General features: G+C 40.7%; 1 protein-coding gene across 2 annotated transcripts in view; it reads left to right on the top strand.

Annotated features, from left to right (window-relative positions):
- Positions 1-27,360, top strand: part of NELL1 (neural EGFL like 1) — a 755,554-nt gene that overhangs the window by 534,254 nt on the left and 193,940 nt on the right. For both annotated transcript variants that reach the window (XM_074372235.1, XM_074372234.1), the window contains exon 15: positions 12,974-13,069. In XM_074372235.1, coding sequence (XP_074228336.1) covers positions 12,974-13,069 — 96 coding nt within the window. The remainder of the gene's footprint in view (positions 1-12,973; positions 13,070-27,360) is intronic.

The following is a 27,360-nucleotide window of genomic DNA, read 5'->3' as shown; positions in this document are numbered from 1 at the left end:
TGAATGTGACATTATTTGGAAACCCGGTCTTTGCAGATCCAGTTAAATTACAGATCTTAAGGTGATACCATCCAGGATTTAGCATGGGTCCTGAATCCAATGATGTCATTGTAAGAGAAATGAAAGGGAGATTGACACAGTCACAAGGGGAAGGCCGTAGAAAGGTGGGGGCAGAGATTGGATTTAGGAAGCCAGGAGCCACAGTATGCCAGCAATTGTTGGCAGCCACCAGAAGCTAGGGGAGTAGCATGGGACAGTCTCCCGCTGAGCCTCCAGAAGGAACCATCCTGCTGACCCCTTGATTTCAGACTGAGAGAAGATAATTTTTAGTTTGTTTTAACCAGCCTAGTCAGTGGTAATTGGCTCTGGCAGCCCTAGGAATATAATGCAGGCTTTTCACAGAGACTGGAGTCCTGGAGTGGGGGAGGACCACCCATCAGAAAGTGCTTTCCAGTTCAGGAGATGTTCATCCTGAAATTTGGAGACCAAGTCTAACCCAGTTTACCAATGGGGAAGAGAATTCCGGGCAGAAAAAGTAAATGTAGTCCGTATTATTGCCAAAAAAAGCCTCCCTAATTCATAGCTCTGTAGGAGGAGGACCAGAGACATGTTGCTAATCCAGTGTGTCTCCTTTGGACAGAAATCTTGCCTTGACTATGCAGAGTCTGCCTCATCCATAGGTGACGGGGGAGCCGCTGACTTCTCTCATGCCTCCGCTTTTATGACAGCAGCTTAGAGGACCGTCAGTTTCTCATCTGAAGTACTATGATAGCTTTCTCCCAGGTCTGTCCGCTTCCACTCTTACCTGTCCCACCCCACGGTCTCTTTTCCTCAACACAGCCCCTGGAAAGATCCTATTAAAACCTAAGTGACCTCATGTTATTCTTTAGCACAAAACATTCCAGTGGCCATTTCATTCAGAGTGAAAAACCCAAGTCCCCGAGTATCCTGAAGACCCCCGGAGAACTGAGATTCGCGGGCTTTCTGTTACCACCTCCTGTGACTCAGCCCCGAACTGTCCTCCTTGCACTTCCTAGACGTGCTCTGTCTGTGCCCAGGCCTTGACACTAAGCTGTTCCTTTTGGCCAGAACACTCATCACCCCAATATCTGTCTGGTCTGCTCTCTCATCCTTTATGTGTCTGTTCAAATGTTGATTGATTAGACCTTTGACTCCACGACATAGACCATCACCCCTCTCCTGACACTTACCCCGTAGTCTGATTTAGTTTTCCCCACTGCACTTTCTGTTACCTGAATTTTTGTCCTTTTGTTTGCTTATTTTGTTTTTCCTCCACTAAAATAAGCATCATAAAATTAGGGACATTATCTGTTCTGATTATTGTGATATATTAACTGCCTAGCAGGGTGTTTGGTGCATAGTAAGCTTTTGAATGCATGGATCAACAGTTCTTAAATTTTTTTTTTAACAGAAAATTTTATAAAAGAAATGAAAGTGTTTGATGAGAATTTTGGAACCCACGCTTTATTTAAAGAACCAAATAAATTTTAAGCGTAATGTTAGAGAAGAGATTACTGAGGTGTGCAGTGGATTCTGATATTCTTTCCACATTCCTTCTCACTGAAAAAACAAATGAGCAAACAAAAATCTAGGGGTGACCTTTCATCAGTGCGGCTTTAATAATAAATTTGATCCATTCTGGATCCTGTTCAGTGGTGTCCTTACCTCTCATGGTCTATTTTGCAAAGTGGTTTTTTGATTTTTGTTTTTGTGACCTGAGCTTCCTTCCAACTTATGACTCTTATTCAAGGAAAGAAGATAGTCCTGGAAGCCCATGTCTTACCTGCTGGCTGTAGGGGTGGGGCGCTCAGCTTCTCTCCTGTGCACTCTGCATATGCTGGCTGGGCTGTGAGATGTCCCACCTCGTTTTTCTGTCCCTCTAACCTGGCTGCTCTGTACCTGTCATCTCCTTGCTGGGACCATAGTACACTGATCAGATCGAGCAGTCTCTGCACACTGTGGACACGGGGACGTATTTCAAATTTCTCTCTGTGTGAGAGGATTCAGCTGAGAGTCTGAGCTGGGAACAGCTCCCCAGCTGGGCGGAGAGCTGGCCATCCTGAAAACTCCTTCATGGCGCCCTCAGGAAACAGTCAGCCACAGCTTCTTGCTTCATCCCTTCATGGCCACCGTCAAGTGGGCTGCCCAGATGGAGAGACAAGCAAGCTCAGCCTGTGCAGGGAGCCGCCTCTGCTGGGGTGAGGTGGCTGGAGAAAGTGGTGAGGGGCAGATCTGGAGAGAAGGCAGTACATCCGGCTCTATGCCACCTTCTTTCATCTTTATCTTGTCTTTTAACTTCTGCCACAACTTGCAGAAGAGGTATTTATGTCTTCATCTCGTAAGTGGGCAAACAGGCTCAGAGAAGCTGAGTCACTGAGCTGAAGGTCACACAGCTGGTGATTTAATGCAGGTGCCTCTGATTCCAGGGACTGTGTTCTTTTACCTCCACCCTGCCGCCTATAAATTAGAAATATGTTTTGAGGGATTTGAGCCTAAATATTTCAAAAATAACATGAGCTCAAGAATGAAGACAGCTTATGTTGTAGATGAGATATAGCCCAACATCGAGAAAGACAGATACTCGGGCGGCGGCGAAGGCTGGGGCCCCGTGGGCGTGTATGAACGTGGAAGCCGCCATTTATCAGACAAGCTCGCTTAAGAGGACTCTGGGTTTTGACTCTGAGGGCAGCCAAGGAAAGGTCAGATAGATGTTTTGACTCCTCCAGCAAGCAGTGCTCTTTGAAATTCTTGGCATTCTCCAACACAATAATGAATAATTCTAACTCTGGATTCCTTGATTGGGACCTTCAAGCATGGAATTGAAAAATAGTCCATTTTCAACAAAATACAAATGTAGGCTGATAGCCCTGTGAATTAGGGTTTTATTTACCCTTGGATCCCACACAGCAGGATACTTGTCCCACGTTGGTTTCCCCATTGTGTGGTTGAGTATGTACTTAATACTGTCAGTAATTAAAATTTTTTGACCTCCTGGAACTAAGTATTTGACCTACGGTAACTCTTGTTTCTTATAATTACCATGTAAAGAGGGTGCTATTTTTATTTCCATTTTGTCATGAGGGTATTTCTAGGTTAGCCTCAGGTGATGCAGCTGGAAGATGGTGAGATTGGCACCCTTGGTGCCCATGTCCAGAAGCCTTTCATTTGACATCCTAGGTGTCTGTCTGTGTTGGGTGTTCAGGAGTGGAGGTGGGGAGAGCAGTGTTTGCTGTCGGGTCTGATTTCTATAGTAATTATTTTTCTTTCTTCTCTTCTTTCTCCTGTCATCTTTCCTTCCTCCCTTATTTCTACCTTCTCTCCTTCCCTCCCTGCTTCCTAAAACCCCAAACTATTTTACTCCCACTGAGTGAAGTTGGCATCAAGTCTCAGAATCCCAGAGCTTGAATTTCCTCCTCTCTGCTTCCTAATTAACTTTCTCTTTGGCACGTCATCCATTTCTCTCTTCTTAGTTTTCCCACTTGCAGAAGGAAGATACCATGACAAATTACCCTGAAAGATTCTTATGGAGTGCTTTTTAAAACAAAGCCAAAAAAAAAGCTTTTCAAATCTCAGAAAACCGGTCAGGTTTCTCAAGATGGAGGTGGGAAATGGAAGAGCCCTTTCTGGAGAACTCGGGTCCACCCAAATTACCCAGCTACTGACTTTGCAGCTTAGATCCATATCTCACTCAAGATTTAACATCTAATTCCATGCAGTTGTATAAAATCACAGAATACTTTTCCCTGGGAGAGCCTGCTGGAATTTATTTCTTAAAAGTCTCTAGACCATGACCTCCAGGGAAAATAGATGTGTCGCGCTCCAATATGGCGGTGCGGTGGGGAACCTCTGACCCCCTCGCCCCGGGCTTGCTGCTCAGCTGCTTTTCACAGCTAGCCCTTACAGGCGCCCGTTTCTTAACACTCCTTTAAATGCTGAACGCCACATTTTGAATTGCTTTCAGAGTTTTTGTTGCCAAGACATCATTTAACTGTTGCCTTACTTTTTATGTCGTAGGGAGTCTTGAACTAATTTCCTAAATTTTTGAAATTTAAACAGCATCTCTTGTTCAATTTCTCTTCTTAGGTTTTTGTCTTGATCCCCCTCATCATTTGTTGTTGTTGTTGTTGTTGTTGTTGTTTTGTTGTTTTGTTGTTGTTAGGTTCCAGTGCTCAACAAGCTCTTAAACTCTGGTGTTGATTTGTTTGCTGGTTAGGGAAGGTGGGCTGCAGAGTTTTGGTATTTGAAAGAAAATGCTGTACTGTATTTAATTCACCTAGAGAGAGATGGACAGATTTAAAAAGAACTAATATTTCTTGAACACTTATGATATGTGGTCATTATGCCGAGTACTTTGTGTGCTCTGTCTTACTTCAGCCCTTCAGTATTAGTATGATGTAGGTTCTCTTACTGATCTTGTTATACAGATAAGGAGTTTGATGCTCAAGGAGAAGAAGCAACTTTCCAAAATCAGTCGCGATGGTAATCGTTCTGCAATATGTAAATGTATCACATGCACATGTGAAACATACACAATGTCATATGTCAATTATGTCTCAGTAGAGCTAGGGGAAAATCAGCTAATAAGGGCTGGAGCCATGACAGGGACCAAGATCTCCAGAGTCGTGCTCTTAACCATTTATGGAGCCAGAGGTGGTGCTGAAGGCTTATTGAGGCTCCTGGGGTTTTTGGGTAATGTGTCAGTGATTTCCACCCCCCACCCCTACCCCTGCCGCCCAGGTACACACAGTTGGTGCTGAATACCCCTCCTTCCCACGTTCTTAGTAATTTCCTGTTGAATTGTTTTATACAATTCTTCCAATTCTACATTTCAGAGACTTTGAAATCATAGAAATGAATCCCTGTTCAACATTTTGATTCTGCTTTCCGAAGAAAAAGACCACTCTTACTTGGAATGAAATTGAATTGTGGAAAAATAGGATGATATTGGCCATCCTAAATCGTTCATAAGACTAGTGGGTTTCTGGTGAGACAGGCAGAGTGGAAGTGGCCCTTCTGTGAAGCAGCCCAAACCCTGGGTTTAGAGAATCCCAGCTTCAGCCCTGCCCCCCCTTCTCACGGCCCCTTTTCCAGGTGGCTGAGCCACCTTGGGTTCTACCCAGTCATGTTCCATACCTCTGTACCTTTGCACACGCTGTTGCTTCCCCCTGGCTTTAACATCCTTGGCTTTCATCTGCTTTTGATTATTTATTATTATTATTTTTCTGATTTATCTGAGGCATCAGCTCTTCTGTGGAGCCATCCTTGACTTTTCCAGCCAGAAGCAACCCTTTCCACCTCCTTTTGGCTTTGCGTATGTTAGGATCTGTAAGGCGTCAGGTAATCTGCACCATCTGCTCCTTAAGGCCTTTGCACTTGCTGTATCTTCAGCCTGGGACACTCTTCTCCTTGATAACTGCCTGGCTCACTCTTTCTCCTCCTTGGGTCTGTTCTCAAATGCCACCTCAGTGAGGCCTTCCACGATCACCATGTTCAATTGCAACTGTCCCCACTGGCACACTTCCCACCCTCCTGCTCTGCTCTGTTTTTCACCATTATGCTTGCCATCATCTAACTTCTATGTCACTGACATGTATTTTGTTAGTCTGTATCTTCCCACTAGAATATAAGCCCATATGTTGAAATACTTTTATCTGTTCTGTGTGAGGCCTGCAGGTTCTTGGAATAGTCCTTGGTACAGAGGGTACCAAATAAGTATGTGTTAATTTCTCAATAAGGGACTGGCTGTCTTTTCTCAGCTTTAGCCACGTGGACATTTTGGGCTGGATAATTCTTCGTTGTGAGGCTGTCCTGCGCGTGTGGGATGTTCAGCGGTATCCCTGGTCTTTACTCACCAGCACAGCCACCAGTTGCACTCTTCTGGTCGTAAGAACTGAAAGTGTCTCCAGACATTGCTACATGTCCCCCGGGGGGAAATTGCCCCCAGAAAGAACTATTGTAGTAGAATCTCAGATCCTAGAAAACAGGGATCATATCTTTTTAGAGCCTCCAGTGTCTAGCACATAGTAGATGCTTGGTAAGTTTTTAAAGCTGAATTAATCAGACTTGATCAAATGTTTATCTCAAATTTTATGGTGTAGTTTATATATGACTATCTTCGCAGACTTTTCATTTTTTTCTGTATAATTGGTTTATTCTACCAACATACATGGATTTAGTATCACCAGAGTTCAAGATGAGAGAGAGGAAGTCAGAGTTGCAAAAACATGATGCTGATCCTATCTCATAGTCCAGCGAAAGAAGCATATGTACAGAGCCCCCCCCCCCCCCAATGCAAAAGGGTACATTATCTCTCCCTTCAACCTGTGTCACTCCTGGCTAGTCCATCTTCTGTAAAGGTTGTCTCTAAAGGCCTAGATAGCAAGTACTTCAACTTTGCAAACCGTATGGTCTCTGCTTCAACTACATCCATCGGAAGTAACAGTTGTATTCATGTTCTTCTTGTATCAGTCTTTCTGGAGCTAAGACCAACATCTCAACTTGGAGATCTCAAGATTTATCTAAAAGTGACTCTGTACCCCCATCCTATCACAAAAGACCATGGACTAGAACATGGCAGTTACCAAAAATGTATGAAAAGAGTACACAGTTTAAGTCACAGGTTATTGGTGGAAAACCACATCTTTGGGTCAAAACTGCATGTATAAATTACATACAGAAGAATACAACATGATGCAATATCCGGAAGAAGATACAATGTAATAGAAGGCGATACAGTAGAATATATTAGAATGTATTACACATACTAAGTACATTTTATATTTCTGGTTGCCTATGTGTAATGTAAGGGTTTCTGATATAAAACTTATTTCTTACTAGTTAGTGTAGTACAGAAGATTAGCAATGCACTGTCCTACACTAGCTAACTAGAAGAGTGGGCAGAACAACAGAACAGTCTATACGCAGATATCCAGGTAGTGTATATGCTTGTGCCTTAAGATAAGTAACACATCTGGGAAGTGGATGGGACAATGGAGTGATGGAAAGGACAGCTCAGAGATTCTAAAATGCTCCTGCTTCTCTGCAGGGCTTACTGTATTCTGTTCTAATGTTCAGTCTCTAACCTTGATGCGAGTTATAAACACCTGTTCATTTTCTTCTTTTATTTGGTACCTTTTCAGCAGGACAAAACCTTGACCTGAACTGTATCCTTTCCTGCACTTCTCTGCCTGGCAAAAATCCCATTCATTGTTCCACTCCCAACTCACATGCCAGCTCCGTAGCAGAGCTTTGCCTGATGGACCAGGCACAGTGAATCATGTTCTCCTCCACGCCCTCTCAGCACCTCGTTCATGCTGCTACGGTGGCACTGATCACATTTATTCCGCTTGGTTTTATCTGTGCTGCTCTCTGCTATGTGATTGTGAGCTTCTTGGGGATGGGAGCAATTTACATGCCTACTTTTAGACTTCTCGGGGCCCAGCACATGATCTGCATGTAGTAGGTGACTAAGCCCTAAATAGAGACAGCTTAGTGATGTGGTTACAGCTCTGGGCTTAAAACCCAGGTTGCCACTTAGTAGTGGTACAACCTTTGATAACTTACTTTTGCTTCTCTAAGCCAGCTTTCTTATCCGAAAATGAGGGTAGCGTGACTCATGCACAGCATGGCTGTAAAGGTGAAATGCGATATGAAGGCTGTAAGGCACTTAATAGGTCATTGAGAAATGGAATTTACCACCACTATTGCCATTATTATTAGTACCGTTGAAAAGGAAAGTGGAAAACACTATCAGGACTGCGATACAAACACAGAGAGTCAAAGAGTTGAAGGTGATTTGGGGGCCAATAATTAAATATTAGGCTACGCAGTATACTGTGTGCTTGAGACCAGAATGATGTGATAAGCGAGGATTATAGATACCTGGATGTTTGGTTTTATATATCAGAATAGCCACCAGAGTGCTTTTCACTCTTACTTTTCTCTATATTTTATGCTTTTTTTAAAAAAATTGGAACATCAGTTTACAATGTTGTGTCAACTTCTGGTATACAGCACAATGTTTCGGTCATACATGTCCATAAACATGTTCATTGTCATATTCTTTTTCATTATAGGGTACTATAAGACATTGAATGTAGTTCCCTGTGCTCTACAGAAGAAACTTGTTGTTTATATTTTATGCTTCTTGGTAGGAGATATTGGGGAAGATGCAAGGAGGGATTAAAACAACATAATTTTGCTCCTAAAATACCCTGTAGATTTAGTTTTGTAAAGTCGGAGCAGAGTTTCTCAACCTCAACACTATTGATGCTTTGGGCCAGTTATTTTTGTTGTTGTTGTTGTTGTTGTTGTTGTACAAGGTCGTCCTGTGAACTGTAGGATGTTGGGCTGCATCCTTATTCTCCGCCCACCAGATGCCAGTAGCACACTGACCCCACCTGCCATCCTGTGACACCCAATATATTGGGTGGGCCTTTGATAACTATTATGTCCTAAACAAGGTGAGGAATAAACCAAAAAGCAAACATGGAGGGGGTGATCTCACCTTTGTTATGGACAGAGCTGGAGTAAGTCTGTAAGCCAAGCTGGTTTGCTAATAATAAACACAGAATAAGACTGATTTACCCATTGAATCCCAGGGGTGAGGAGGTGTCATGAGGGAATTAAGGAAAATTAATACCACTTGAAGGCAGCTCACTCCCAAGAGAGAAGCTTGGTGGGCATGGAGGTTTGCTGAGCAGGACCATATTTTAAGTATTTTCTCCCCCTCTTTGCAATTTAGGTGCACATAGTCAAATTAACTATCATCTTTTGTTTCTTGACACCTTGTAACAGTTGGTCCGTGGTGGCTAGTTTTTTAAATTTATTTTCATATCTTGATAGTTATTTTTAATAATGAAATTCACACCTAGCACCTCACCATTCTCCGCACCCAAGAAACATCGTCCTGAAATATATTGTTTCCAGATTTACCCATAGAATAAATCTCTCTACCGCCCCAGGGACAGAATGAGCAAAGCTGGCAAAGAGGTGAGAGAGGAGCTCCAGGAAACCGAGAGGGAGGAATGTGGTCTCCTTCTGACAGATGGTGTTGAAACTTGTCTGTGTCCTGATTTTTTCAGAATACAGGGTGTCCCTAGGAGCTAAATAGATGCCAGTAACATTGTAAGAGGATCATGCCAAGTGTTCAGAGCTTGAAGGGCTATTACTTTTTCTTAGTGTAAAACTATTTTTGTCAAATTGAGCACCTGGCGATGATACTGAGCATCCACAAACTGGCACCTGCAAGCACACCTGCTCGTTCTGTTCCCCTTCAAGTCCAAGTGTCCTTTCACATGCTGAGATTTTTTTTTAACACAAAAGCTGTCGTTCTGTGGATTGACTCTCCCTCAATTTTGAATTCTACGATTTACCTTCTTGCACAATAGGAAGAGTCCTTTCAAAAGTAGAATTACACCATGTTAGAGTTGATCTTATCCAACATCTCCCCCAGGGTACTAGGTTAATAACCAATCGCTTTGTAATGACAGATTCAAGTTTGTAATCTCACTGAACATCCACAGCCTATAAGCCATACTTTGGAATCTAGAAAGTAGTCAACAAAATGAGCAACGTAGCCATGATGCCTGAGTTTTTCTGACTTTGCAAAGGAGCTGTGTGTCCAAGTTCCATTGCAAACCATGTGATAGTACTGAGGTCACCAAGTCGAGGAAGGAGTGAAAATGAGCCCTCATTAAAGAATAAACGTACAGGGAACTGTTCACTGCTGCATCTCCAGAATCTAGAAGAGAAACCGGTGCATTATGGTATTGGTATTTGAAGAAGCAGAGTCCTGGTCATAAGTAACAATCACACCCAGTTCTTAAGCACATCCACTTGCAGTCCCCTGGGTTGGGTGGTTTACGTTGGCCCTTCAACTTAGCAAGCACGGATGAGAGTTTTCATTATTACCATTATTGCTTTGCTCTTGAGAAAACAGGTTCAGAGGAGTGAAATTGTTTGTTTAGGTCGCACAGCTAATAAATACAAAGCAAAGATTTGGACTGTGTGGTTTCTGTCATCCTATCTTTTCATAAGCTATGAAGAGATATGGCAGGTGTTTTGGCTTCCTGTTTTGGTTATGCCATCAGTTAAGTAGTGCTGTGCAAATCAGAGGTCCTCTGAGTACCATAAGAAATGCTTGGTTCATAGTAAATCAAGAAGGGCCTATCCGGATTTGAATAATCTATGCAGTCTTTAGACTAGGATGCAGTAGTGTGTTTTGATGTTTTACAAGATATTCAGAGAAAACTTGCACTGATTTTGCTCTCCCCAGAGTAGCTTGAGTTGTGGATGGCATGTTTCTTTTTTATTTGCTTTTGTATTTTTTGAAATTACTTTGTCGTATGATCTAAGGTTCAAGTAGGCAATGAATTTCTTATTTATTCCAGATAAATTCTCTTAAAAATATCATGTGCCTAGGTTGGGTGGAATGTGACTAAAAATGGATGAAAATGGAGTTTAGGCAACAGGAGCATGAACTTGCTCAGCTCCCTACACCCCTTCAGTGCAACAGGTGCAACATGGACATATTTTTTTTCTTCCAACTTGTAGTCAGTTTCCTCAGCCCTTATGGAACTATTCCAAATAGAGATGAACCTGCCCATGTGAATACCAGATTGCAGTTGAATTTGCACTGAATAGCCTCAGAGGGTACACTTGATTTCTGAGCCCTCGTTTCACCATTTTTATTTGGAAACACTAATGCCTATCTGATGTTCCCATGATAAGGGCTACCGCTACTCTTATTGGAAACTAAATCAGGCATGAAGAACACGGCATGCCTTAAACCCACCTTGGTGAAGCTGAACACCTTGCAGGGTAGGTTTATCCTGTCTGGGTATTAGATACCTTGTTCCTGATCCATGCTTTGTGGTCATAACAATATCACTACTAATGAATTGAACGAAATACTTAGACACTATGTGCCAACCGCTGTTTTAAGTCCCTTAACAAATACTGACTCATTTCATTCCCATAGCGCCCTACTTGTTATGTCTGTGCATTTTTGGAGCATCACAAGCATCTCATGCTTTCTTCACAAAATCTCCGATTATCGTTTCTGTTTAAGAGTTGAGTAAATCAGAAGCACACATGAATTATAAACTAACACCAAGTCTCCTACCCAGGTCTTCTGATGTGTGTGTGTGTGTACGTGTGTGTGCATGTGTGCGTACACAGATCTGGGTCAAGTTTTGTTTGTGCCACAGAGAAACCCATGCTGAGCTTCCTGCTTCCAAGCCCCCGCCTTCTTTAGGTGCCACTTGAAACATTTCCTCACCGGATTTCCGTCTGTCATTTTTAGCTTGCAGAAACACTTTATTGTTCTGTTATCAAGTTTGCTGCAGCCTATACTCTAAGTATCTTACTTGAAATGTTTGTCACCAGAGCCCACGATGTGTGATTTTGAGGACAAGAAATTTTGTATACATTTGCATACCTGTATTTTTATATATTTTAGTTTCTGATCAACATACCAAGACATATACTGCCTAAACCTTTTTTTTCCCCCTACTGTCTCCGGGTACTGAGATGCTGGAAATAGGGAATGTATTCAAACACCAGAGTATACATTGTCCTCTGGCAGCAGCAAAGGAACTCACAGTTAATTGCTAAGCTTCAGAATGTTAAATCATCCAAGGGACATTAAATGATGTGGAAAATGACAATATTGTGAGACATTCTATGTACTTGAACTAGCATTCAACTACCTAAAGACATAATGTGGCTTTTTAAAGTTAGACCCATATTATTTATGAGATGATGGAAAATATAACCAGAACATTTTTCTGGGGTGTCATTTTCTAACTGTAATTAAAAATAAAAACATTTGCTCACCTGGCTCTCATGTGAATAAAATAAATTCTGTGTTGACAAGTTGCAGTCATTTTCGTTAATGAGAAATTTTACAGACTTAGAACACAAAACTATTGATAATAAATTATTCTGGATGGAAGTGTTGTAGAATTGTTAGAACACAGGTTTTCCTGTCAGAACAACCTGCAGAATATAGGTTAATTTGTTCAGCAAATATTTTTGAGCATCTCCTTTGTGCTCAGTTTCTGAGGCTTTGGTAGCAAGGAGAGCAAAACTAATCATAGCTCTTGCCCTGTTGGGTCTTGCAGTCCAATGGATCAAAGAGGTGATGGTAATAAAGGATGCATAGTTGAGCATCTGTGTTTGATACTGCAAGGGAGAGAGGCACGGGACTCTGCTCTGCTGGTGTGAAATAAGGAAAACTAACCTGGTTTGGGAAGACTGGCCAGGGTAGTACTGAGACGGGGTTGGGATGACTTTGCAGTGTTTATCAAAAAACCTAAAGTTCACTCCCCTTGATTTTCACATCGAGGCATTTTCCGTCAAGGAATAATTTGAGGTGTGTGAAGCATTTTCGCTGTAAGGACAAGGCATTGTTTTTATTATGGAAATGTTGGAAACGTCTTAAATATTCCAAGTGAGCACTTTGTTAACTTTATTATGTTCTCAAAAATTATATCGACTACTCAAAACCGTTTTAAAAATAATGTAAAAATGTTCTTATTGTAATAAAAGATATTTAGTAAAAAAAAATAAAAGGGTATCTACAAAATTGAATTTTAAATGCCTTTGCCTTTATCCCAACCACATCCTTTCTAGTTACTCAGTTTATTCTTTGATTTCAGATACGTCAGCAGTCTTACTAATAGCAACAGTAATAGCCGCTCCTCCTAGCTGCCGTTTAGCACCAGATCGTCTGCATCCTTCATTTCGATTGATTGCATGTGAACCAGTGAAGAGTTACTATTACATTTATTTCCTTTTGTACACTGCAACTTTAAATATGTCAGCCTACATATGTATTCTCTATGCAACACAGAAGGAATTGTTTTGATACCAATGCTCTTTACTATGAATTTCCTTATCTAAGAGAAGTCACTCTTTTTTTTTTTTTTTTTTTTTTTTTTGGTGACAGCATTCTGTGAAGAGGGCTGCAGATACGGTGGAACATGCGTGGCTCCTAACAAATGTGTCTGTCCTTCTGGATTCACAGGAAGCCACTGCGAGAAAGGTAACTCAGCCCAGTAGTCTGTGTGTGTGTGTACACACGTGCGCTGAGGGTGGGGACAGAGAGAGAGAAAGAGACTGTTTCAGAGAGAATGGAAGCTCTTTCTCTAGGAATAGAGCACTGTGGGTTGACTTCATACACTGTCGCTGGTGTATGTCCCAAAGTGGGGACCTTTTGATCACTGCATAATAGGCATCCTGCCTCTGAAAATGGAGCTTCACTTGCACTCCCTGCAACGTGTCTAATTTAGCAAGTTCGAATCTTGTCTCTGCTACAGTTTGCAGTGTGCGTTTTTAGTGCTAATTAGAGATAAAGCCGGCGATCGGACCTGCCCCACTTATCAGCTATCGGGTGGCGTCACTCGCAACCACTGGAGTTATAACAATCTGCTGTGTCCACGGAATCTAAAGTAGAACCACATGCTCCTTGCGAAAAAGCACATTAAATAACTCCAGCAGCAGATTTATGGGTGTGCTTGGGGTTTTATTCTAATATTGGTTTATTAGGAACATTATCATTCATGGACCCGATGATATAAGCCAATTAGTATTGGTAAGATTCCATTATATGCAGCTTTCTACTCGCAATAAATGTAGTGTTTATACTCGGCACTATTTGGTGAAATCCAGCTCTTAGAAATTGCAGAAATCCTCCTATCTGTGTGTAAATGAAATTTGACATTCAATGCCAGTGTGCAATATATGTATCAATGCAAGCCAGGGGTTTATGCCATGTAAAATTGAATATTTCAGTGTAATTTTCCGTGAGTTTCATTAGGCTACAATCCCCGTGTTGTGTTTTGCTGAGTCTGGAGTATCACACTTGACACTTCTTGTAGTAGAGCACAGAAAGATGGACATAGAATGGCATAGTCATTATCCCTTTTATTAGATGAAGGGGAGTGCATCTTCCTCTAATGCTAAAGATTTAAGCAAAGCTCTTGCTTCTCTTCCTTCGTGTTTAAAGGTTTTTGAATTTTGATTATACTTTTTTTAAATGAGCAAGGTGGTTATACCCCAACTTGTTTGACAGATGACATTGTACTGCCTGTGTATTTATAAGGCAGCCTGATCTTTTAAAAAACATGTTAAAACATAACTCCATAAATTATTCAACACTGAAATCAATAAGCAATGTGTACCACTGTTTCTATATTTTGTCCTATTATCAACAAATCAGATCACATTTATTAAATAATAATTACTTGGTCTGTCTTTAAAAAAAAAATACATAAATGAGCCAAGTTCAGCCTCTGAGTAGCATGAGAGAACTACCACATGGAGCTTAAGAATTCTTGCCAAAAGCAAAGAAACTTAATGGTGACTTAGCACACATTCTCGTATATTTGATTTTAATTAGGTTTTCTAAAATGAAAAACATTTCTAAAGGGTTCTCATTACTTTCTTCAGAACTGCTATGTTTCCCTAAAATCAGCATACAGGAATTGATGGGGACGGCATGGTGATGATAATGTTGATGATGGTGGATACTACCGTTACTAACAGTATATCATTTATCATGTACTAATTATGCATCAGGCTTTTTAAGTGAGTATTTTAGCATTAAGAACAAACAAAGGAGACAGATATTATTACTCCTGTTTTATAGATGGCTCAGTAAAGCTTTGCTAGGTTGAGTAACCTCTGCAATGCTTCAGAGCAAGTATTAGAACTGAGAATAAAACTCAGCTTGTGTTCCACAAACTGAATTATAAAGCATTGCAGGTGGTTTGAAAGAATAACACACAGACTTCCTGTAAAATCTGGATTTCCGGTGTACAGAATATCTGGGGGAGGAGTCCATGAATCTGCACTTTCATCAAGCACCTCACATTGCTTGTTATAAACCAGTCATTATTATGTTGTCATAGTGATATTTAACCAGAGCATCTCCTATAAAGTTCTTATTCTTTTTACATTATAAAGAATTGGAGGAGAGCTTGATCTTAAGACCAGGGCCTGAGTCAGTGGCAGCCCAGGAAGAATTAATTACGGTTTTTAATGGCTTGCTGATTTGACCATTTGACCTCTGTCCTTTTCTCTGCTCAATAAGTGGTTGATTGAATCCGTGCTTACATGCTGGTCCATAATGTGGAGCAGGAAAAATAGAGATAAAGGAGAAAATCAAGACCGGGGGTAAAAGTAAGACAGACGTAGGCAGGTCATGGGTTCCATATAAATATTGAAGTTGAAATTGAGAATTACTTACTCTTGAAAACTTATACAGTTACTATAGGTAAAATAAAACAAGGTTTCTCTGCATGTGATTCCATCTGTAGCAAAGCCATTCCATTTTATACAGGCCAATATTCTAAATCCATGAGATTTTTTTTTTGTGGCTAGGATAAAGTACGTATTTTCTGATCAGTTGTATGTAAGGGGTCTAGGTGAATGACAGGACAAACACTGAAAGCCTCTGTCATGTCTTGCCAGAATTATTTTATGGTGCTGACTGTAAGCAATAAACACTGAGTAATTCTACTTGCCATTGAATAGCCATGCTACATGCCTTGAGACTCAAGGTGCAAAGGAAAATTACAAACTCATTGTCAATGTCTGATGGCATGATTACACTCTATCTTTTATTTGGTTTGTTTTAATTTTAGGGCTAATTAAATGGTCCCATGTGAGCTGTATAGAATCCACTTATATTTAGTCTTAAAAATGTTTCCCTTGCCACCCTCTGCACCCCACCTATGGGTTTTATTCATTGCCTGTGATATTCAGCCTTTCAGAATTTAGGGACATGGAACTAAATCCTTGAAATCATTAGTTAAAAAAGATGCTTATCTAGAGTATAATGAGGTTGAAACTCCCGCTCCTGTTTGGTTCACAGAGGTGAACAACTCTGCCTTTATTTTATGCTGGTGGTATTTTAGTAAATTTAAATTGTTCAGCACCCCACTCAAGATAAGCAAACATTTGACCTCCCTTGGTTTCTGGAGAACACGTTGTGTTGGTTCTTCTCTTACCCTTTGTCCCTTTTCTGAGCCCTTAGCTTCGATTTGGTCTCACATCTAACACGGAGATGTGCAAAGAGAGAGATGAGTGCAGAATCAGTAAGAGTGGCTCTGCTGATCTTAGAATAAGAAAGGGCCACTGTGAAAGCTCTCTCCACAACCCAGGAGGGGTGAAAGGGCGTCACACATCATGGAACACTTGCAGCCAAACACAGAACAGAGTGGAGCACTACACAGTGCTCCTAAAGGCTTTTCCAGTGTAAACTCAGACAGCTCCACTAAACTCAGAAGTGTGTTACCTGCCACAAAACAGCAGAGTATCATCCTCTAAGAAGAGGATGAGGCTAAGTTTTCTACTTGCCATTAAGCAAATTTGCAAGCAACAACAAGTAGAGATTAAATATAAGGTATCAAGCTGGCCTAGTGAAGGATTCCTTAACATTGACACTTTTGACATTTTGGACCAGAGAAGTCTTTGTTGCAGTGGGCTGTCCTGTGCATTGTAAAATGTTCAGTAGCATCACTGGACTCTACCTACTAAATACCGTTAGTGATCTATCTCCAGTCATTTAAAATGTCTCCTAACATTGCCAAATATTCCCTGTTGACAAGTTTTGGTCTTGATGTAGCATTTGAAGATGTCTTTTAAAAAATCAATCAATCTGTCTATCTATCTATCATCTCTCTCTTAGTGTTATTTGGTAAAAGTATAAAATTAAAAGCATTTTTAGGAGACAGAAAAGCATTTTAAAAGCATCTCTTGAGGAGTTTTAAAAGTGCTTCGTGTTTACTGTAATTAGAAAATTCTTTTTTGTCATTGAAGTTTAGTTGACTTACAATATATTAGTTTCAGATGTGCAACATAGTAATTCAGTGTTTGTATAGAATATATTCCATATAAAGTTACTATAAAATATTGACTGTATCCCCTGTGGTGTACATTGCATTCTAGTAACTTATTTTATATCAGTAGTTTATACCTGTTAACCTCTTTACCTGTGTTGCCCCTCCTCCCACCCTGCTCCCTTCTGGTAACTACCAGTTTGCCCTCTATATCTTGTGAGTCTGTTTCTGTTTTATTATATGTGTTCATTTGTTTTATTTTTTAGATTCCACATATAAGTGAACACATACAATATTTGTTTTTCTGTCTGACTTATTTCTCTAAGCGTAATACCCTCCAGGTATGACAACACGTAATTACAAAATTGTTGGCCATTCATCACCTAGAGCCTGGCTGATACTACTTTGTGCTATGTGGGGCACACCTTCTTTAAGTCTTAGGAGCCAGACTGGTGGAAGCTGGGCCCACTCTGTGTCCATTCTCTGCCATGATGGAGTAAACCTGTAGATGCTCCAACCCCACCCAAGGAACATGTGACCCTCACGTTCTCTTGAAAGAGGAGAGAACCCTCTATTCTGTGTGTTTTTTTAGAAGAAAGTTCCCAATTTATGTAATAAGAAGATGATTTCTCTTATAGTATAAAACTTAGACACACACACCCTTTAAGGGAATTTGCTCTCAAATGCTTTCTCTGTGATAAGACTATTTGATCAGTCACTTTTAGTGGGAGTTCCAACTGGGACATAAATCAAGATGGCTATTTGTGGGGGAGGGAGCATAGCTCAGTGGTGAGCACATGCTTAGCATGCATGAGGTCCTGGGTTCAATCCCCAGTACCTCCTCTAAAAATAAGTAAATAAATAAATAGACATAATTACCTCTCCTCCAAAAAGTAAGTAAAAAAAAGTGAATGTAGTAATATATTAAAAAAAAAAAAAGAAGACTATTTGCAGTGGCTCAGACAAGATAGCCAATTTTACTTCATTTCCCTACTTGTGTATTATATGAATTATAAATTGTATAAATATAGTTGTATAGACATCTGGTACCCATAATCAGTGTCTTGTGAATCAGACAGTGAGAACTGGACAGGACTAGTCAAGCTGTAGGACAGATCACAGTCCAGCATAAAAAAATTGAAAAAAAAAATGCTGACATTGTGAAATAGCAGACTTTGTCTTTTTTCCAGAGTTGCTTCAGAGATGGGTTCATTTATTGTATTGTTACTCAATAAACTCATGAAACCATTGGACCTCTCACACCCTTCAAGCCTTTCCAAAGTATAGTAAGTACCTGATCAACAGTATTCAGGGAAATCAGTAATAAATAACAACAATGAAAAAAGTTGAACGGCATTATCTGTTCACAATATAATTTCTAGTAGTTATTTTTCTATTTTGCTTTTTGCATTTTCTAATTTTTTCTGTAGTAAATATAAAGTATATTTATAATAAGAAATGACTTTTTTGTAAAGTTTAAAATAAAGAGAACTTGAAAGTCATGCAGAAGACTTCATTTTTCTCAGTTACTGGAGGTCTTTTAACCTTTCGTAAAGGGAGATGCCTTTTTGTAGGATACTTTATTCTAGCCTTTTTCCTGTACCTCAGGGACTTGCAGACTTGTAGACAGAGAGTAATAGTTTACCCTGAAAACTATTACCAAGTAAAAAGGATGGCTAGGAACAAGAACTTCTATATTCTTCCCAAGTTTAAATCTTACTCCAATTTTGATAGCACTCTACCAGTGTACATTTATTTGCTATTTCTCTGCCCACCCCTATTTTGGAGAAAAAATTTAAAAGTCTTTACAAAGGTGGATAATAGCTTCATTGTCTAAAGAAAGAAGAGAATATTTCCTTTTCAGCGACCACGGGACTGTGGGGAGGGCCTTGTCGGGGAGAATGTGTGCAAAGTCACAGCAGTTAGGAGACAGATGTAACTTTTCTCAGCATGAGCTGTCTCAGGTTGTGTGGCATACGGCACAGGCTCAGTCAGTGGCAGCTACTATCATTAATGTTGCTGCTATTGTTGGGGAGCTAACAGGTGCCCAGGAAGGAGTAAGCAGGGCTTCTGTGCCATTATACAAAAGGGGAATACCTTGACTTGAGGTTTCTCCCAGTTGCCCATCCAGTGGAACCCATCAAAAAAAGATGGATGTAGATACTCTTAAAATTTCATTCAAGCCAGATGAGTGTAAATTTGTTTGAGGAACTATTCCCTGTGATGGAGATTTCTAGAAATAAACAATGGCAGAGGAGAGTCATTGCACCGGAGGATGGGAGGAGCCTAAGCTGACTGGCTAAACTGAGATTTTGCGTCTTTAAAGCAGCTCAGCCTTGTGTTCAGCTGCTGAACTTAGAATATCTTCTTTCCTCCCTCTTCTCAGCTCCACCCACTCAACCTTCTTCTTTCAACTGTGATGGAGAAATTGAGCTGAAGGTCTAACACGCTGCCCCATGCCTTCAGCATGGGGTTGTCCCTGAGCTCTCAGAGCTCCTTGGAGCTCTTTCACAACCCTGTCCACGATTCTGCAGGGCTCACCATTTTGCCAGGTTTCAGACATCTGGAAAAATACGTGAAACCATTTTGCATTCTCATCTCCTTGATACAGAGCAAGTTTTCAAGTCATTTCAATACAATTATAGGGTGCTATGCTTTTTTTTTTTTTACTGCAGTATAATTGATTTACAATGTTGTGTTAATTTCAGGTGTACAGCATAGTGATTTGGTTTTATATGTATATTCCTTTCTGTATTCTTTTTCATTATAGGCCATTACAGGTATTGAATATGGTTCCCTGTGCTCTACAGTAGGTCCTTGTTGTTGAGCTATGCCTTTTGTTCACAAATGGGGATTTGGACCCTAAATTAAAGATGCAGCCTCAGATGGTGAAAAGAGCCCTAGGTGGAAGGATACAGGTGTGTATTCTGCTAGTAGATCTGCCACCACAAACTGTTTAGCCCCTGGGAAGTGAAACCTGCATCAGCCTACTACCCATCGATTGTGAGTCCCAACTTCCGTGTTTATTTGCTGTGAGGCAGCTAGTCCCACCCTGCTGACCGTATATGAGGACAGGTTTAAGTGTTATTCAGCCAGTAGTGGAGTTGGGGTTCTAATCCATGTATGACTGAATCCAAATTTCACAGACTTTCCAATAATCTTTTGCTTCTTGATCGCCTTACCTGTGACCGAGGGCAGTTGAACCTAGCAGATTATACACGAGGCTCAATCAGTCATGTTCTCCTCTCCTACTTGATTATGTGCACTGATTTATGTATTCCTTTCAACATCTTTGTTGTGCCTCAGACAAGAAGAGAATAAACAAAGTAGGAGGGAGAGCACCATCTCTGAAGCTTTTCTAGCTCCATTTAAGTTGGGGTTCCACTATTTACCAGAATCTATGCGACGAGATCAGATAAAAGTAATGTTTCTGAGCTTCAGTTTGCCACTAAAAAAGAGATATTCAGATACTTCAGTATTACTCACTGCATAATATTATTGTGAGGTTAAAAGAGATAGTCTATTCAAATCGTTTGATAGAGAGCCTGGCACACACAGTAGGTGTCTAGAAATGACATCTATTGTTAGTCGTATCCTCCTCAATTTACCAGGGGATGATATTAAGACTCAGACACAGTAGGCTACTTCCCCGAGGCCGCTCAGGAGGTAAATGAAAAAGCCGTGCCTGATACCCATCTTCTGCTACTGCAGACTTTCTATTCCTTCTGCCAGTTGTTAAGACCTCTTACTATGCCATTCAAGTATAACGTGTTTTATTTATGCCATCTTTGCTAATTCATATGCTCTCTGTTCCCATAAACATTTTGCATAACTTCTTATCAAGCTAATACATATTAATTTATGCAACGGCATTTTGCTCTGGGGAAAAGAGTGAGTTGATTCAGTACCGGAAAGAGTGGCATGTGAAATTAGGTATGGTCTTTAAGAAGGATTTTTTAAAAAACTATTATTTATTTTCCATTTCTTGAAGTTGGAATTTAAGGTTTCTTACCAAGGTCTTATGTGTTATGAATCACATATGCTCTGAGACCATGTGGCTATCCCACTTGTCCTTCAACAACTATTTCCTTAGCCCTTTGAGTTCCCAGATTCACTGAAGAAACGCAAACATTCTGATTCTCACTTTGGCATCCAGAAGCCTGGATTTCATTCCCAGATTCCACTATTTACTCACTACGTGTTGTAGGGCAACACCAGCTTTTCTCTGTAAAATGAAATTAATCACCCAAGAAAAACTTAAACATATCCACAGGCCACATTTTTTCATGAAGGATTCCTAGGAATTTACATTGAGAGAGTGATCAGAGATGGGCATTTAAATGAAGTTTGAGGATACACTTAACATCTTCAAAAAACTGAAAATAGACTTACAGTATGATCTAGCAATCCCACCCCTGGGCATATATCTGAAGGGAACTCTAATTCAAAAAAATACACGCACCTCAATATTCATAGCAGCACTATATACAATAGCCAAGACGTGGAAACAACCTGAATGCCCATTGACAGAGGACTGGATAAAGAAGTTGTGGTATATTTATACAATGGAATACTACTCAGCCATCAAAAAGAATAAAATAATGCCATTTGCAGCAACATGGATGGACCTGGAGAATGTCATTCTAAGTGAAGTAAGTCAGAAAGAGAAAGAAAAATACTGTATTATATCATTTATATGTGGAATCTAAAAAGATGACACCAATGAACTTATTTACAAAACAAACAGACTCACAGACGTAGAAAACAAACTTATGGTTATGGGGAGGGAGAGGGTGGGAAGGGATAAATTGGGAGTTTGAGATTTACAGATACTAACTACTATATATAAAATAGATAAACAACAAGTTTGTACTGTATAGCACAGGGAACTATAGTCAATATCTTACAGTAATCTATAATGAAAAATAATATGAAAACAAGTATATGAGTGTACATGTATGACTGAAACATTATAGTATACATCAGAAATTGACACAACATTGGGAACTGACTATATGTCAATAAAAATAAAATAAAAAAGGACGGCATGTAAAATAATAACACATTAAGGGTTAGTGAAATAAATGATTCATAAACCATTCTATAGAGCTTCTAAAACCCATGAGGGAAGACTCCTTAATCACATGGGAAATACACTGTATGGTAAGGAACATGAACTCTGGAAGCGGACTCTCCAGTTTTGAGGCCCAGCTCTATGATCTTGGGCAGCTACTTAAATCTTTTACCCCAGTTTCTTGTTTTAAAAAGTGAGAGAAAAAACCAGAACTTCCCCATTGGAGAATATTTTTTTAAATGTCCTTGTGTCTGGTGAACACTAGGCATTATTAGGTAAAAATGGCTTGTTCAGTATGATCCCGATTTTCATGCTGGTGTGCATACACTGTACACAGAGGGAAGTACCAGGAGGACACTGACCTCATGATGACTTACCAGGTCCTTGTGTGATGTGGGAACTGTTAGGAACAAAAAATCTCTTACTTATGCAACCAATTCAATATTGTGTGAAAACTAAATAAAGCTTTTCACCGTCCCACTCATCAGCCTGCCACAATCTTAGAAGTCTGCAGTGAGAAGGAGAATCAGACAGTCTTCCTTTTTTTTTTCTTTCAGTATCGTAGTTTAAGATTCCTAAGTGTTGGGAATCTTAACCTGGATGAGATAATTTTATGGGAAAGAAACTAAGGTCTCATGTAACCAGTACAGTGGTTTTCTAGCACTGAGGCCCTCTGGGTGAGAGACATACAGTTAGTTGCTGGTTCTTCCTTTGTCAGGTGCTTTGGTGAGGGATCCCTAGGGAAACTTCCAAATGAAATTCCCTTGACATGGACAGTCCTTTGATCCTTCTGTAGCTCTAAGTTTGTGAAAGGCCACCTCTCTGCTGTATCTCCTTTGCCCTGCAAGATTCACATATGACTAGGGTGATGCTCTGAAGCTCTTTTGTACTATGCCAATGAAGCAGACACTTTCCCCCTCCTTCAGCCCAAGTGCAGTCCTCTATTAATGTGGTCTTTTTTATCTACTACATGATGGAGGCAGCCCCAGACCCAGGCATTAACCTTTAGGCTTTTAAGACATGAGTCAAATACCAGTTGCTATGTCCCTCACCATCCTGGGACATTTCTTTAAGACTGTTACCCTTGGGTAAGTTTACAAGGGTTGTTCTTTGCTCTCACTGCTGGGGGATGGATAGGGTCGGGGGAATGGTGACCTGGAGCTGGCAGCATGCCGAACAGCTTTCTCTAACCAAGTCCTCACTTTTGGCCTCATCACCATCCCTTGATGAATTTCTAGGCCTTTGTTTACAGAGCTGGAAGGTAATGGTTAACGTAGGCACAGCTGATTTTTTAAAGTGTTGTAAAGATAATGTAGCACCCTGCTTTGGAACATAACACATTAGTATGTACCAGAACTCTGACATGGCAAAAATCCAGTCTGAAGACCCTTTTCCATTTGAATTCAACAAATATTTGATGAATGAATAAATGAATGAGTCCACACAAGGACCCTAAATTTCACATGGTAATTTCACCCTATATTTCTCTTTATTTTACAGATCACAGGTTGTAATGACTTCAATTGAAATCTGATTTAAAAGATCCCTAAGTTTAAGTGTATTATGTTGAGTCTGGAGGAGAGAGATGCAGTTAACATGAATGCCATTAAGAAGAGCAATATAGTATAGAAATTTTGTGTATTTCCAGTAGCTTTGTCAGCATGCCTTCCCGAAAGCAAAGTGAAGGGCACCAGTCTTTTTAGTAGATTGACATTCCCCATCAAATAAATGAAAGCTATTAGGGCTTACCTTGTCTAGGTAGTAATGCAGAAAATCATTCCTGACTATTTAGATGACAAGCAGTTCTCCCTCCCCACCGGGCAAGCTCATACTATTGAACTGTGAAAGTCAGGAGTTTGGTTCAGAGGCTTATTTTTAATCCTCTGCCCTGGGAAATACAAACAGCCCTGTAACGCGAAGCACAATGGCTGAACAGAAAAGAAATCCAGGTTTCTGTGAAAATATGGCCAACTGGAACCTGGAAATTACAAATTTTCCCTAGTAACTAGTATCCAAGAATTCATCGTACCCAAGAATATGTATTGCACTGTAGATCATATGGAAAAAAATCTAATTGAAGTCAATAGCGTGATCGAAAAAGAATGTTAACTCTTGCGATTTGCATCACTCTCCCCTAATGGGATTCACTGATTAGAAAAGGTAGTTGCCTGAAGATGTTCACTAAGGTCCAAAATAGGATGAATCAAACAGCAAGATCTATGCATTCATTTTGGTAGCAGTGGGAAAGATAAGCAGTTTCTGGCTTGGTGGGCTAATGTGGTTTTAAAGCATTCTCCAGTTTAATAGAGACCTTGAAGTTATCTATGGGTGGCAGCAATTTTAGCCAAGAAGATTGAGTCCATGAGGGGAGATTCTGGAAGATTATTTTATTAATCTTGCTAAGAAAACCTTTCAGTGCCTCCTCGGTGCTTACAAGATAAAGTCCATCTTCCACAGCAGCATATCCAACGGCCTCCGTGACTGGACTCCTGCCTACCTCTCCAGCTTTATCTCCCCCTTCTCCTTCACATACATCTTAAATTCCAGCCCATCCTCAACTGCTCCGGTCACTGAAATACACTTTCTTTTTCCAAATCTCTGAGCTTTTGCCTGTAATGTTCTCTCTGCCTGTAACGCACATGCAGACTTCTATATTGATCGCCAATCTATGATATTGATTAAGATACAGACGTACTTTGGCTATATTGCAGGCTCGGTTCCAGACCACTGCAATAAAGTGATTATCACGATAAAGCAAGTCACATAGTTTTTTTTGGTTTCCCAGTGCTTGTATGCTGTATGTCTGTTCAGTGTGTAGTTGTAGTATGTCTTGAAAACCACTGTATGTACCTTAATTTAAAAATATTTTATTTCTCAGAAATGCTAGCCGTCAACTGAGCCTTCAGTGAGCTATAGTAGTAACATCAAAAATCACTGAGCACAGATCATTGTAACAAGTGTGATGATAATGAAACAGCCTGAAATATTGTGAGAATTACCAGAATGTGACACAGAGGCAGGAAGTGAGCAAATTGCCTTGGAAAAATGGTGAGGATGGACTTGCCTGGCACAAGGTTACCACAAACCTTCAATTTGTTTAAAAAAAAAAAAAAGATGTCTGCAAAGCACAAGAAAACAAGGTGTGTTTGTAATAGAAAAGGTTGGTTACTGAGGTTATCTTGTTACCTAGAATGTTCCTTATCTTCTCCCTCTCAGAGTATTCCTCCCACAGTCTTCCTCATTCCAGTTGATGATAAAGTCTACCCTTGCACATTGTCTGGGTCAAGACCTTGAAATTGTCTTTGACTTCCTTCTCTGGCACCGCACATCCAAATCCTTGCTCTGCCTTCAAAATGTATTTAGAACCCAGACGTCATATGATCTCCACCTCTACCACTCCTGACGTGACATCAGCAAAAGCCTCTTAACTTCTCTCTCTTCCACTGTTGTACAGCTGTTGTCTCTCTTCAACATAGCTGTCAAGGGGGCATTGCTAAAAAAAATAAGTCAGATTCAGTCACTCCTCTGCTCCAGACTCTCCATGGCTCCCCGTTTCCACCAAGTCTAAATTGTTACAATGACTCACAAGACTTGCCTGCTCTGCCCACCCCACCCCCCACCCCGTTAATTCTCTGTCCTCACTACTCCGTGTATCCTTGATACACAATGGTCTCCTTGACGTCCCTGGAGCGTGCAGGTCATGTTTCCCTTACTGTTTGGTTGCTTGGTTGTCCTTCCCCCAGATCTTTGCATAGTCAGCTCCTTGATGTCATTTAAGTTTCTGTTCAGATGTTCTCTCTTCAGAAAGAGCCTCGCCCCTAACTCTGATACCCCATCTCTTCCTCTTTGTGTCATTGTCATCCGAGCCCTCATCACTCTCTGACATGATAATGCTTTTTTGTATGGCCCGACTGCCCAGCCAGAATATGAACTCCACAAGGGCAAAAGTTTTTTTGTCTTAGTGTTTCCAGGGACTAGGGCAAGACCTGGCAACATAGCAGTTGTCCAAAACATTTGCTGAATTAAATAGATACTTTAATAAGAGTTTGTTTTAGTTTTTGCCTTAGTCTCCAAAGCCACAGTACTGCCATCGTGCTATTTATTGGAAAGAATGGGAAAATGACTGTGGTCAATCACACACCTTCATCCCTGATGGTTTTAGATCATATGTAAGCGGAATCGTCCTTGCTGTTTCCTTCTCCCTCATTTTCCTGCTCAGTCAGTCACCACAATCTATTCCCCCCACCACGCTCTATTGCCTAGTCTAAACCTCTGTCCTCTGGTTTTTGCCTGGAATGATATTAGAAGGTAAGTCTCCAGGTCCTGAGTCTTGTTCCTCCTGCACACACACACACACAAAATATTCTTGCTACATTGCAGCTGAAGTACTCTCTATAAAATGCAAATACAATCACATTATTTCCCTGCTGAAAATCCTTATATGGTTTCCGCTGCCCTTGGTATAAACTCCAACCTCCTTTCTGTAGTATCCACTCTCTCTGCGTCCTTTCCCCATTTCTAGTTATGATCAGTAACTTGAATTTCTGCTGCACTGAACTTTTTTAGATTTTCTCAAAGCACCGATCTTCCTCCTGCAGGCCTCTGCCCAGGATATGTGCTCTATCTGGAACTCTTTGCTTCTCTTTCTCCCCCTGCCTTCTTTGTCCCACTGTATCTGGCCCCCATCTTCCCATATTTTTTTTAGACTTCGTAGTCAAGGCTGAGTCCCCTCCAGTGTGCTCCGTATCAGCTGGTTTTCCCTTTCATAAAATGGATCACACTTAACTGCCTGTGTACTTGTTTTCTCTCCCCTCCTTCACACCCATCCCTATAGCACAGCCAACATATAGGTTTAACTTCTCTTGCTTCCCCCCAACAAAAACCTCACAAAACATTAGCTTGATATAGTAACTATTAACCCGTGGTGTCTCCAAAGCAAAATGGCATGTATCCTAACCATTTTCCTCCCATCTCTCTCTGGTACTGTTCTTCCCACGTCAAGGTGTTAATAGTAAGGAATATCAATTAGATCATGTGGAATTTGCATAACATGTCTCTGGGCGACAGAAGCATTAGCATCAATGAAGAGAACACTGATAGAAACAAGGCGGCTCCATCCGGGAGGAGAAGCAAGTCCTTCCTCCCTCCCGTGGACAGGCCCCGGCCTGTCTTAGCATGGCCTTGACTCTGATGAGCCTGCCCCAGTTGGCGCTTCCATGTTTCTGAAATTGCCATGTAGTCCCTTTTGGATGGGATGCCTTGATGAGACCAGCTAAATAACTGAACTGCACTTTTAAGCACTTTTTGATTCACTCTCAATGAAATGATCTCGAGCACCCAATAGCAAGTTTTAGTTTTTACCAGTGCTTGGTCCCCAGGTATGTGGAAATACCGTGGTCACTTGTGCATTCTCCGTAA

This window comes from Camelus bactrianus, chromosome 10, assembly GCF_048773025.1.
Source record: "Camelus bactrianus isolate YW-2024 breed Bactrian camel chromosome 10, ASM4877302v1, whole genome shotgun sequence".
In the NCBI taxonomy this organism is placed as follows: domain Eukaryota; kingdom Metazoa; phylum Chordata; class Mammalia; order Artiodactyla; family Camelidae; genus Camelus; species Camelus bactrianus.
Note: the sequence above shows the minus strand (reverse complement) of the source record. Positions and strands in the feature narration are given on the sequence as shown.